This window comes from Myodes glareolus, chromosome 12, assembly GCF_982192425.1.
Source record: "Myodes glareolus chromosome 12, mMyoGla1.1, whole genome shotgun sequence".
Taxonomy (NCBI): Eukaryota; Metazoa; Chordata; class Mammalia; order Rodentia; family Cricetidae; genus Myodes; species Myodes glareolus.
Window position 1 is genome coordinate 65,817,409 of NC_142037.1, and position 13,395 is coordinate 65,830,803.

Sequence of the window (13,395 nt, forward strand, 5' to 3'; positions counted from 1 at the left end):
TAAATGTGAGTGTGACAAATTACTATTGCACTCATGTTAAAAAGAAGAAACATGTATCATATGCATGTATCATATGGTGCAAGTCTTGGGACTCTGCATCACTATTATTCCATAAAATGGAAGCCTGATAAGCTATTATTTGTAAATTTCTAACTCAAAAGTCCTATGCATTTTCTTTACATGATTATTATGTCATTTCATTCTAGTGAAATGTCCTAAATATAAAAAAGGTTTAAAGGATAACCTCAGATTCAAGTAATAATGTTGTATAGAAATAAAGATTTAACACATTAAATATAAAATCTAAATTAATTTATTCATGAACCTGAAATTTTTAATTGATTGAACATGTTTTTTAAATTAGGCCCATGGCTTGAATCTTACCAACGTGTTTATTAATTAAAACAGTGGCAATGTTAAATAGGAATGCTATGTACTTGTGCAAGAAATAAAATAACTCTATTATTGTACTGTACCTCCATAGCAAACACTCGGCAAGCAGACTTCCTCAAGGCCTGCTTCATTGCTATTTCCAGCCCTTCTAGATCATGATGCTGTATAACGAAAGCTAAAACTGGCCACTGAAAATTTCGCTCTCCTTTAGAAAGAGAGCTGTGGGCTGAGATTAACCGGGAAAGTTCAGGTGACGGATGTCTCAACAGGGAAGACCCAACTTCTAAAACGGAAAAGAAAATTAGTAATTTTCATAGCTAGTATATAATGAATATATTAAATATTGAAAATATCTAGCTTATTCGTGTGACAATCCTTTGTTTCTGCACACTACCCAAATCCTAAGAACTTCTATTAGTGGTAAGGAAGAAACTCTAACTATGTAATTCTTACTTTCTCAGAGCTATATAATTTCTGAGAAATTATGCTGAACAGGTAGGTTTTGAACCAGGGCCTGAATAAAATTCATGCTTCCCACAGCACTGTAAAAGCTAACTAGCTGTATTTTGCATGAAATCTACACCTCATGTTCATCATTTCCCAAAAGACTGAGCAAAAGTGTTTAGTGTTAACTGCCAACTGACCCAATCCAGGAACACCTAGGAAGGGACTCTTCAATGGGGAATGGTCTGGATTAGGCTGCCATGAGGGTATTCCCATATGGTATGTACTCACTCATAAGTGGATACTAGCTATAAACAAAGGATATTGAGCCTATAGTTCATGATTCTAGAGAAGCTAGTAATGAGGTGAACCTTAAGAAAAACATATATAGATCCATCTGAAAAGTCAAAATAGACAAGCTGGCCTGACAAAATTGGGAGCATGGGTTGAGGGAGAAGGGAGGATGGAAGGGGAAGAGATGGGAAAGGGGGAGGGAAGGAGAACTTGAGGGCACAGTATAGTCGAGATGGAGGAAGGACAGAGATGGGAGCATGAAAAGAGATATCTTGATTGAGGGAGTCGTTATGGGATTAGTAAGACACCTAGCTCTAGGGAAATTCCCCAGAATCTACAAGGATGACCCTAAGCAATAGAGGGAGAATGTCTGAACTGGCCTTGCCCTGTAGTCAGACTGATGAATATCTTAAATGTCACCATAGAACCTTCATCCAGCAAGTGATGGAAACAGAGGCAGAGACCCGCATTGGAGTACTGGACTGAGCTCCCAAATCCAGATGAAGAGCGGAAGGAGTGAGAATATGAGCAAAGAGGTCAAGACCATGATGGGTTCACCCACTAAAAACAGTCTATCTGAGCTAATGGGAGCTCACCAACACCAGCTGGACTGGGAAGGAACAAGCAGAGGACCAGACAGTTGCATGGCTGGGGCAGACTGAGGGGACACTGGCAGTGGCACCAGGATTTATCCCTACTGCTTGTACTGTCTTTTTGGGATCCTATTGTTTTTGGATGGATACTTTGCTCAGCCTAGATATAGTAGGGAGGGCCATGGACCTTCCACAAAGCAATGTGCCTTACCCTCTATGAGGATTGGATAGGGGTGGGATGGGGGAATATGTGGAAGGAATGGGGGGAGGGGAGGGGAGGGAGTGGGAACTTGGAATAGTATGTATAATGAAAAAAGTTTTCTTTTTTTTTAAAAAAAATAAAATAAAAAAAAGAAATTTCCTTAAGTGACTTAATTTCCATGGAAAGGCCTACACTGAATGTGAGCAGAACCCTTTACTGAGCCAGGCCCAGGGCTGAAAGAAAAGGCAAGAGAGAAAGCTGAGCACTAGCATTCATGGATTAATCCACTGCTCTCTGTTCTTGACTGTGGAAATGATGTGACTAGCCTGATTAACCAATAAATAAAGAGCACCTTTCTCCATTAAGGGGCTCTGTCAAGCTGTTTTATCATAGCAACAGGAACTAACACTAAAGCAGTGTCTCAATACAAACTTGAAGATATTTATTGAATAAGCCTACAAATTGTTTCACTGTGCTCAATAATATTTTTTTCTGGTGACCTTTAATATTAAAATACATAAACCAGTATGGTAACATGTTCCTTCAATCCATGCACTTGAAAAACTGAGACAAGAGAGTTGCAAGTTTGAAGCAAGCCTCTGCAATACAGTAAGTATCTAAAAATAAAATGAAAAAATTCTTATAAACTACAATTACTCCAGATTACATAAAGTAAGAAACCCATAAAGAGCTATTCATATCTCTGAAGTTTTCTATCTATTCAGGGCAATGGTGCCTGGAAAAATCATGTGCTTCTGGGATGATGAGAAATAACCGAATGCTGAAGCACATTAGGACTTGCTCGTTTACAAAGGCTGGTGGATGGGATGATGACAGTGATATGTGTGGGGAGTTAGATACCCAGGAAGCGAAGATTTTAAAATTCAATATATTGAATAAAAATTGACTGATCTAAATATTTATTCTCACTGAGATACAAAATGTAGGTGTGTTTATGACGGGGTCATATAAAAGTACACAGCCTGTCACAAACTAAAAACCAATACACTACTTTCTCCTCAGGTATTACATTTTACAAATTATCTGCAGAGAAAAAGTTTTTGACAGCTTGATCTCTCAAGCCCTTTTCTATTTTTATATCTACCAGTGTCTCCACTGTTAACTCTTCTTCTAGGGATGGCTTTAACTCGTGCAGGTAAAATGGAATGCTGCTTGTCATATTCAGAAGCGACAACCGAGTAGGACCGCTGGAAGACAGTCCTCTTAGCCAAGTCAGTATCGGTTATGGGGCTGGTCTCCAAACTGCAGACATAAAAGAACACGGTAAACATTCATGAGAATGGAGCAAGTGAAGTGCTTACTTTATAACAGTGGTCAGACACTGAAAGTCTATGTGGGCTCCGCAAACATAGAATACATGTGGCACACAGACATACATTCAGGCAAACACTCACACATAGAATAAAATAAAATCTCAAAAGAAGGAATGCAATCTTTCCTAACAATGTGACTGTAGGCTACCAGTGGCAGCTGGGAGAGGGAGAAACAGTCTTTTCAGGGTTTGATCTTTTCAAGATTTAACTTTCATGGAGATGAAATTTAAATCAATCCTAAATGATCATCCTTAAATATGTATACATATAAGTAACATTAAATGGACTCAGGTGGGATGTGTATGTATGCATGTATGTATATGTATATATGTACATACACATATAAAAATGATAAACAAAATAATTAAAGAAACGGTGATGAATTTGAGAGGGAGTAGGGGGCAGTGGAGGAAACAGACAGGGAGAGAGAGTCTTTTAAACAAAGTTCTCATTAATTATTTGATCTTAGTTTATTAATCATCTTGGGCTTGTAAAAAAACCGGATTTAAAAACAACAACAGACTACGGCCACATATGTATTAACGTTATCAAGTTTTTTGTTTTCAAGTATGTCTGCTTCAAATATGTGACATTAGATACCCTTCTTGGGTAACATTTTATTTGTTTTAATACTTCAGAAAACATTTAGTGTTTTTTTCTGATCCAAAAATTATTATAAAAAGTTTGATTTCTACCTAACTTTCCTTTTTTAAGATTATCTGTTTTTCTTGCTCAGATACTTGAAATATTTCTATTTTTGCTGTTTGGTTTTTACGAGTTTTAGTAACTTAATATCTTTACTCTATTTAAACACCACACTGTTCAACTGTCACAAATTTTTCCTTTATTCATAATGTAACGGTTCTATACATTTCTAACTAATTTCTTAGTTTTAGGATAGTGTTGGTTTGACATTTGGTCTGTCATGGTAGCTCCACAATTTATCTTTTTACTTCATCTGGGTTCTTATCTGATTTTCACATTTAAGCTTTTGTTTTTATTAAATTTATGTTGTAATTATCTTTTCCTATTATAAATTACTTAGAGGAATTTTCTTCTCTTCCTTCAGGTGAATTTTATTCCAGATTGTTTTATTTATTATATGATAAACCAGTAACTTCATTTCACTAATGTTTCAGCGAGCAAACTGTTTTGTTTCCCAGCTTCCTCTGATAAAGTAGTGTGGATTTCCTTGGCCTTCTTTCCCAGCCAAACTTGATACACATGTTATTCCTCCCAGAGAAAACACAAGGCTTTACTTTACACGGTAAGGCAGAGACTGCTCTATGGAAGCAGTCCCTGGGACCTTAGCTGCAGGCAGCTGTGGCTGTAGAGATGGCACATACTGGGCTTTGGAGTTACAAGGCACGACCTTGACTTCTGCTAGAGCTTGCATCCTTTCCCTTATTTGCTTTACTATAAACTGGAAGATTATTTATTTAGCTTCTTAGCAAGTTCTGATTCTTTTCATGGCTAACATAGGAATTTCTATCAACTTGTATATATTAGAGCTGGTTAATGTTTATTATTTTATTTTTTAAAGGAAAAAACTAGAACTTATTTGGTATGGAAGAGTCTATGACACAGCTTGACCTCACTATCTCCACCCAGCAGTTTGTTCTACATCGTTTAGTCCTAGACACGATGTCACTCCACTGAGTCACATTTGTCAGAGTCCTCTCAAAATGGAGCAGCTCTGTCCTGAAGACTGAAATACTTTCATCCTTTAAAGATATAAAAGATGAACTGTTCTCTTAGAGACAAAGTCAAGAAAAAAAAATAAACCTGAGGAAAAATCCACACAGGTGATGGGAAAAATTTCAAGTATTTTTCAATACTGCTTGCCCTAGTGTAATTAACAACGTACCTATTAGTTTAGTTTACTGCTATGACTATACGGTACAGAACAATGACATATCTGAGTAAGCACGTTCTCACTCTTCAGCAACGCTCTTCCTTTCCAATGATACAGGTTCACATTTGCTGTTCTTGTGAAAAGTAACATGTTCACAGTTCCTGACACTCTGGTGCCAGCTAAGCTCACCTCTGTCCATCCAGGCCAGTCACACAAAACAGACAGCTGCCAGTGCACTCCAATTCTACACATCTAGCTTCAATTTATGAATACATTATCAGCTTCTTAAATGACACTGTGCTACTCTGGCATTTCTGTCATGCTTTTCGTCTCAAAGATTCAGGGCAGTCAAGTTTCTCTGTGCAATATGTTAGCCTGAATCCTCATTTTTCAGGAAGCTGTCTGTCTGGTGCTAATGATAGAGTTAAATGAGAAGGCACAGTAGATTCATGATTCATGCTCTGAGCCATTTCTATCATGGGTCTGAGTGCGGCCTCAAAGTCAACTTTCCCTCATCTGACTTAATGTATCACTCAAAATTATAGGCTTCAATATAATCTTTTCATTGTATCATTGGTTGATCTTTTATCTCCCAGTTGTCTGACTCCCATCAAGAACTCTGTTCATATATGCAGACTTTTTCATATCTTTCTAATAGCACAGCTGATTCAATGTTACTCCTGAGATAGAAAGCTGTATAAAAGGACTACAAAAATACTCTTTTATAGTTCAGCCTTTCTTTCACCAAACACTTGTCACTCAGAAAGACAGAACTAAAGTACCTTGGTGGCATAGACTTCATATTGCTCTCTGGCTCTTCAAATACATTGGGACTTGCATCAGGAGTTACTGATATGTATGGGGCAGGGACAGATGTTGAACGCAGATATCTCATTTCATCCTGGAATAGGTTGTCATCTTGATAGCCCACAAAATTTTCATGATGGTGCCTGTATTAAATTAAACCCAAGAATCTTAAGGGTACAATGGTAATATAGATCTCTGCATTTTAAATCTCCTTTAAAAACAGCAAAGCAGTACATACAGATCTACAAGTAGGGGGAAATATTAAATAATCACAGAAGCAGACTAGTAGAAATAAAAGTCTAATATTACTTCCTCTGTACCACATATACCCCAAACTCAAATGGAACTCATTTTCTTTTCTTTTGAGAACATTTCCACCTTTCAGTTCTTGGTGAATGATCCCTGACTATCCAGGTGCTTAGGTGAGAACATCTGTGTCAGACCAGGCTTAGGTCTCAAACATCACTAATCATGCAGGGCTATGATAACAAGCCTCCCTTTACTCATTCTCCTCATTTTATATCATCATTGTCATAGTCCAGGCTGGTATCATTTTTTGATGGATTGTTCAAACATTTGCTTTCTTGGTAGGAATATATGTATGTCAAATTTGAAAAAACATAACTGTAAGATAGTCCTTGGGTAAGGGTGTGGTTTATCCATTCCCCAGAGAGATAAGAATGAAACCTCCTTAGATATGCCATGCTGGTACTTTTTTTTTTCCTTCCCATGTTTTACAATTTGATTCCATTTTAACATTACGTTTCTTTATTTACTGTATGTGTGGAGGGTATGAATGCATGCCAAGATGCATGTGTGAAGGTCAGAAGATAATATATGTGGTAGTGAAAGTTGCTTTACTCCTTCTACCATGTGAGCCTAAGACTTTGAACTCCGCTCTTGTTAGGCTTGGCAGCAAGCAATTTTATCTGCTGAACCATCTCATCAGCCCACCTTGATTTATTCTTTTTCAAATCAGAACAAAATATTGTTAACCTAAGACAGCTCAAGATATGTTTGTATGTGGCTTATCTGATGCTTTCTTCCACATCTTGAATGTTTCACATTTGCCTTTCCTTTTCAATTTGTCCTATTTTAATGAGTATGAACAATTTTAAAGCCACATAACTTTGCCATAAAAAGACACGTTTTTAAATAGAATGACTGGCAAGCCACAAAAGCCAGCAATATCTAGAACTTCATTTATCAGGGAGAGGGACAAAATTCTAACTTTGGAATCTGAAAGACTATTTTGGAAGGTTAGTGTACAACCAGAGAGTGCATGCTGCACAGTCCAAGTCCAGTGGGGTGGGGAGAGTGCACTGTCAACAAGCATTCTCCATCCTGAATTAAATCCTCTGTGCAAATGTTTTGTATTAGTTTCCACATTCCAAACAATTGACTATTTCCCCGTTTAAAATTCTTCCTTTGTTGCCTCTGGTTACCGGGAAATCAGCACGAGCTACAGAGTCCCACGTTACCCAGATAACCATTTCAAGCAGTCAAATAGAATGAGCTCTCACTGCAGTCTATTCTGCTAGAAATTGCTTCCCTCCTTCACTTGCCCTACAGATTTCTATTTATCAGTCCTGCAAGAATCAGGTAAGCATCTGACTGATGTATAGTGCCCCTCTGTAGGCAGTGAATGTGCTTTATTACCATTGGATAATAAAGAAGTTGATTTGGCCTATAGCCAGACAAAATAGAGCCAGGCAGGAAATCCAAGCAGAGATACAGGAGAAGAATGGAGTTTGGTAGACACCATCCAGCCCCCAAGGAACAACATGCCAGAACATCACTGGTAAGCCACAGGCCTTGTGGTGATAGACAGATAAACACAAATGGGCTAAGTTAAATGTAAGAGCTAGCTAGTAATAAGCCTGAGCCACTGGCTAAACATTTATAATTAATATTAAGCCTCAGAGTGGTTACTCAGTAACTGGCGGGTGGGAGAGTAACCTCCAGTTACATTTGACCCTTGCTCAGGGAAGTGTTTCATAAGATGCTTAGGAGACTCTACCAGTTCTCTCAGCATACTATAATACTTCAATTTGAATACACCTAACGTGGCACTGTGAAGGTCTGAATGACATGTCTGTCTTCCCACCACTGTTGAGTATAGTCAGGACTCTATGGATTCATTTCAGTGTCCTTGGTACTCAGCTGGTACTTGTTTAAATGTAAATAGAATGAATAAAGAAACGACTTCTAAAGGAAACATCAGTTTCTTTTCTCTTTAGTATTTCTGCCTAACAGACTGAAAGTTAACTGATAGAGATGAAAAATGCAAGTCTTACTCCCCAGAATATGGTTTGTATTAACAGTAACAGAACAAACTGACAAGGTGCCCACTGGCATAAAAGTGCATTCCACTCCCAGTCGTGACAGCCAGGGCAACAGAGAAAGCAAGTTCTGAATGTTTGTTTCCTGCATACTGTCTGTAGCACTGTGGGTGTGCAGAGCAAGTTTGGACCATCTTATGGTATGATAGTAATCGTTAGAAGCTGTAAATCCAAAGGCAATTACAAACAAAAACAGTCTTATTACCTAGCTAATGTCTGCAAGTAGAGACAAGGCATTTTTACAGGAAGGTCCTCAGAAACACCTTCTTTCACAATGGGCAGCTGAGACTGGAATGGCTTTGCAGGATGGTAACACAAGATACTTGGTTCTGCTGCACTGCTCAGGGACAGCAGGAAGAGGGCATTGGCTTTGATCACCTGGTGTGCTTCCATGGTGGGCAAGGCACGAGGAGTCTTTACTTGCATTGGCTTTCTTCTAGACTGTTTGACCTGGCAAAGAAAGAATTGAAGTGACTGTTTCCTGCTTATATTTAAAGAGATAATTTCTTAACTTTTGTTGTTTCTAGGGGAAAAAAAGAAATGAAAAGATATTTTTAAACAGTGATAGTGATTGCTGAAACAAACAATAAAAACCCAGCAATGGGGCACTTGTACGGTGAAGCTTTAGCAGAAGTCTCTGCCTTGATTTGTCACTAGTACGAATGATCTCAAATTTCCAAGAGTCCTATGATGTGACTGGGTATAAGGAAAAGACAAGTAGGGAGGCAAAAAGGACAAGAAAGAAGAGTTAAACTTTTCTACATGTGTCGTGCTGGAGGCAATAATAAAGAATGACATCACAAACATTTGTCAGCAAAGCATTTGTACCCAAGTTATACCTTATTTTTAAATCAAAACCAGTTTACTTAACGAATATTGAATATGTATTCTATTTTTGTTATACAAGCTGAATTTTAACATCAATGGGATGAAATTAACTAGTGTAATGATGATTATATATTCCTATAAGTTACATCCATATCATGACATATATAACTTGAATGGAATAAAATATACCTTCTCCCTTGCAGCAGCCTGCTTTTCACGGAGGTATTTTTCTCTACAGCGATCACATACGAGGTACCAAGTGCTTCCTCCCATTCCCCCATCACCACAGTTACCAGCCCAGCCTCCACAAAAATGCCCAATGCTATTGTACCCTTGTCCACCAGCGTATCGGCCACAACCTTGAAACAAACATAAGACATACATTTAACATTCTGAGTGTAATCCTTACTACTTAAATGACAATAGATGCATCTTTCCAAAGTAAGCAAATTCCTGAAACAACTTTGTAATTTTTAAAAAAGCTAGTACTTTAGAAAAAGCAGCATGCTTGATTAAAAAAAAATCTATCAATTAAAAGATGCTCAAAATGTTTGAGATATTCTATTTTTGGATGAGCACATTAAAGAAACAGGAAATATGATTACCTATATATTTATTTAAGAATGTCAATAAAATATACACATATAAAAGACAGAGATGTTTCAGAAATCAAATATCTGTAATACCATATGTGAAAATAAAATAAAATATTGATACTTGAAGTAATTTTTAGGATATTAATATTTGAAAATATTTACCTAACATTCAGTCCTCTGATAAAACTAGTAACACCTATATAGGAAAATCTCCCATCGCAACCAGTACAATTCATTTAACTAATAACTTTAAAACAGGGTTCTAAATTAGACCTTCTGATTTAGAAGGGATGGAGGTGTGCCCTCTTGTTTAGACATGTCATTGTATAAAATCATCATGTCATATTTGGGTAACACATAAAATTCTTAAATTTCAAAATTTGCTACACTTCAATGAAATAATATTAAATTTCTTGACCACAGTATTATGAGAAATTTTCTATCTCCTTAAATAAACTATTCATGATAGTCCATGATGTAAGATTTTATAATTTTGGGCAGGCTTCTCTATACTTTGATATAATTCAGAGGACATTTCAAATGAAAGTGGTCTAGATTACTGAAACTAGAGCACATACACACACAACTACATTTCTTACCTGGGTGCGCTTGTCTCATGTGATAGGTCACGGGGTATGGATGTGATTCTCCACACAGCTCACAGATAGTATCTTTTTCTGGTCCTCCTACTGCCAGCTGGGCCATTTCGCCAAACAAATTTCCCCTTGGCCGAATTTCTGTCTTTTCTTTTTTCTTTTTTTCCTTTTTTGTTTTCTTATTCTCTTTCTCACACTCTTTCTTTTTAAGGACTGCGCAGGAACCTGGACTTGGAAAAATCATATTCTGGGAAGCAGCTTTGATCGTAGCCAAAGAGATATCCTCCCAGAAAGCTACTAAATGCTGTAACGTTAAGGGAAGCGGAGACTTAGACTTCATTGTATGGTGCATGGACATTTCAAAAGTGGCTTCAGATTTTCCATCCTCACATTTTTCATGTAGAGGTGGCTCCTTAAGCATGGATAAGACTTTATTTTTGTTGATACTACCCATCTTAGATATATCTGGTCCATGAGGTGCAATGTTAAACATATTTAGAGCAGATGATATTTCCAAAGAATGCCTATTTTTTAACTTTATTTCCTTTTCCTCTGTGGGTGGTTGGCTACTCAAACTGCTTCTTATAGGAGCATGTTCTTTGGAAAGTTCAGGATTAAATTTCAGGAAGGAAGAGCAAGCCATTGCATCGTGTACTATGCCTTCATGCCACAGAAAAGAGGCGAAGACAGCCCTGGCACACTCAGCCACAGAAGGAGACATGGCTTGCTTGGCTGGCTCTAGAGATTTGGCCCCATCTCCTTTGAAAAGAAAATTTGATTTTTCTTTTTTGGGCCTGGTGTGTCTATTAGCACATTTCCGACTGACCTTGGGGGATGCTCTCATTTCCTGTTCATCTTTCAGGGGTGCTTTTCCTATGCTGAAGTGCACTTTATTTGAACTTTCATCCACACTCTTAAATTCACTGCTTTCATCACAACTGCTGTCGGTGACGCTGTTTGTTTTTAAAGTACTTGATGTACAGACTTCAACTACCTCACTGTGGAGGTTTTCCTGTACCACATGGGGAGAAGGGGCTCTGTTTTCAGATCCAGGGGAGTCTTTTGGATCCTTTGGTACTGGTTTTGGTTTTGGTGATGTGGATCGCCCCCTTAGTGGTTCTGTGAGGGGCATTTTTTTCTTCCGGAGGGTATCTGGATCAAGCGTATAGGAGTCTGACTTGGAACGTTCCCGAGGAGGGTCCAGCTTTGCCTTAGCAGGAGCTGTGCTTTTCTGAGGTAGATTTTTATCCTGTGGTGAAGAGGAGCGTGGAGAACCAGCACCAGATGGGCTAGATCTGTTAGCTGGGACAGTCTTTGGCTTAGGAGATGAGGACCTAGACCCTGGTCCTGGGGATTCAGATCTGAAGCTAGAAGACATCCTCCCATCAGACTTCAATGTCTGCAAGGTGTTATGGTTAGGGGACAGTGACCTACTATGGGAATCTGACCTCAACTTTGCAGCATCGGATTTTAACATAAGGGATTCACTAGCAGATAAACTTTCTGTCCCCCTCGGCTTCTTCTGATCAGCAGTAGTCCGGCTCACACGCCCATCAGGTTTAATTGATCTGCTGTGTTTAGATGGCAGCTCTGATTTTCCTGATGTAGAGGCTGGTCTTGAAGATGTTGAGACAGTTCCTCTATCACCTGTATGATCCATTTCAGAGTGAAACTTGTTAATAAAATGCAACTTAATGATGATTTAACCACCAAATACTAAAATAAAAACAACTACAAAATTACATTACTTATCTTATACAAAACATGTTAATAAAATAAGAAATGTATTTAATAATAAAATTTATACAATATCATAACACACACAATACAATATATGTATGTTTATAGATGCAAAACAGATTGAATAAGGAGTACCTATTTCCTTATTCAATGAACTATTAGTGATATATACAATCCACAGTCCTTTTATAACTAATCATAATTTAAATTTATCAAGAAATGAGAAAGAGAAAAACCACTTTAAAAATTAAAAACAATTCTCCGTAAGAAATAATCAAGTTCAGATATTCAGGAGTGTAAAACTTGGCATACTTTAATGATATAGGTGTGGGATGATGCTCTTGTACATTGTGAATATTTGGCTCTTGTATTGGTTTAATAAAATGCTGATTGGTTAGTAGCCAGGCAGGAAGTATATGTGGGGCAACCAGACTAGGAGAATTCTGGGAAGAGGAAAGAGTCAGTCTGTAATCACCAGCCAGATGCAGAGGAAGCAAGATGAAAATGCCTCACTGAGTAAAGTTCCAAGTCACATGGAAAAACACAGATAAGAATTATGGGTTAATTTAAGTTGTAAGAGGTAGTTAATAACAAGCTGGAGCTAATAGGCCAACCAGCTTATAATTAATATAAACCTCTGTGTGTTTTGTTGGGACTGAATGGCTGCAGGACTGGGCAGAACAGAAGTTTCTGTCTATACATAAGTCTCATTGAACAAAGAAACTTCATTTCTTTAATTATAATATTCAATTGTAAAACAAATACAATTAGGCTAGTAAAGAGTTTGTAGAGGAGACATCTTCATTTCATGTTTTGATTAGAATGGCACAATAAAGAATTAAACTCTAAAGCTATTGCGTGTTCCCATGGAATTTCAGTGCTTTGTTACTTATTGATTACTACAAGTCTCAACTGGGTTCTTCACATCTAGAGAAAACACAAAGGCAAATCTTGTTCTAAGGCAAATTGCTAAATAGATCTACATGGACATCATCTGGTTTAGGTAGCCTGGGCTTCCCTCAACTTTTGGCCCCAGCTGCTGGTTTGGTTTAACATTACTTTTCCTCCTTAACACAAACAACAGCAAAACCACTGTTGTTTATAGTGCAAAAACTGTCTTAGAAGAAAAACAATCTGATCCAAGTGATTCAAGTGTTATGAGGAAACAAAAATGGCTAGACAATCACATTCTTTTGGAAAAGAGGTTCTAGGAAACTGAGTTTGCTACCTGGGACTAAATGCAGCCTCTTCTCCTTTACCCAGAAAAGGGATGTGAGTTAGTGTGGGTAATGTAGTAAAGTGTAGTCACACGGGAGCCATCTGCATGTCAGAGAAGGACCTATTAGAGAGTTTGTCTTCCTCCTGGAAAGT

At 37.7% G+C, this 13,395-nt stretch overlaps 1 protein-coding gene across 15 annotated transcripts in view; it reads right to left on the reverse strand.

The window, feature by feature from the left end:
- Mycbp2 (MYC binding protein 2) overlaps positions 1-13,395 on the reverse strand; it is a 226,498-nt gene that overhangs the window by 31,582 nt on the left and 181,521 nt on the right. For 11 of the 15 annotated variants that reach the window (XM_087912290.1, XM_087912283.1, XM_087912287.1 and 8 more), the window contains 6 exons: positions 10,288-11,931; positions 9,282-9,451; positions 8,470-8,714; positions 5,898-6,065; positions 3,032-3,189; positions 477-676 (listed from right to left, as the gene is read on the reverse strand). In XM_087912290.1, the coding sequence (XP_087768416.1) occupies positions 477-676; positions 3,032-3,189; positions 5,898-6,065; positions 8,470-8,714; positions 9,282-9,451; positions 10,288-11,931 (2,585 nt within the window). The remainder of the gene's footprint in view (positions 1-476; positions 677-3,031; positions 3,190-5,897; positions 6,066-8,469; positions 8,715-9,281; positions 9,452-10,287; positions 11,932-13,395) is intronic. The other 4 variants (XM_087912289.1, XM_087912281.1, XM_087912280.1 and 1 more) reach the window with 1 other exon arrangement.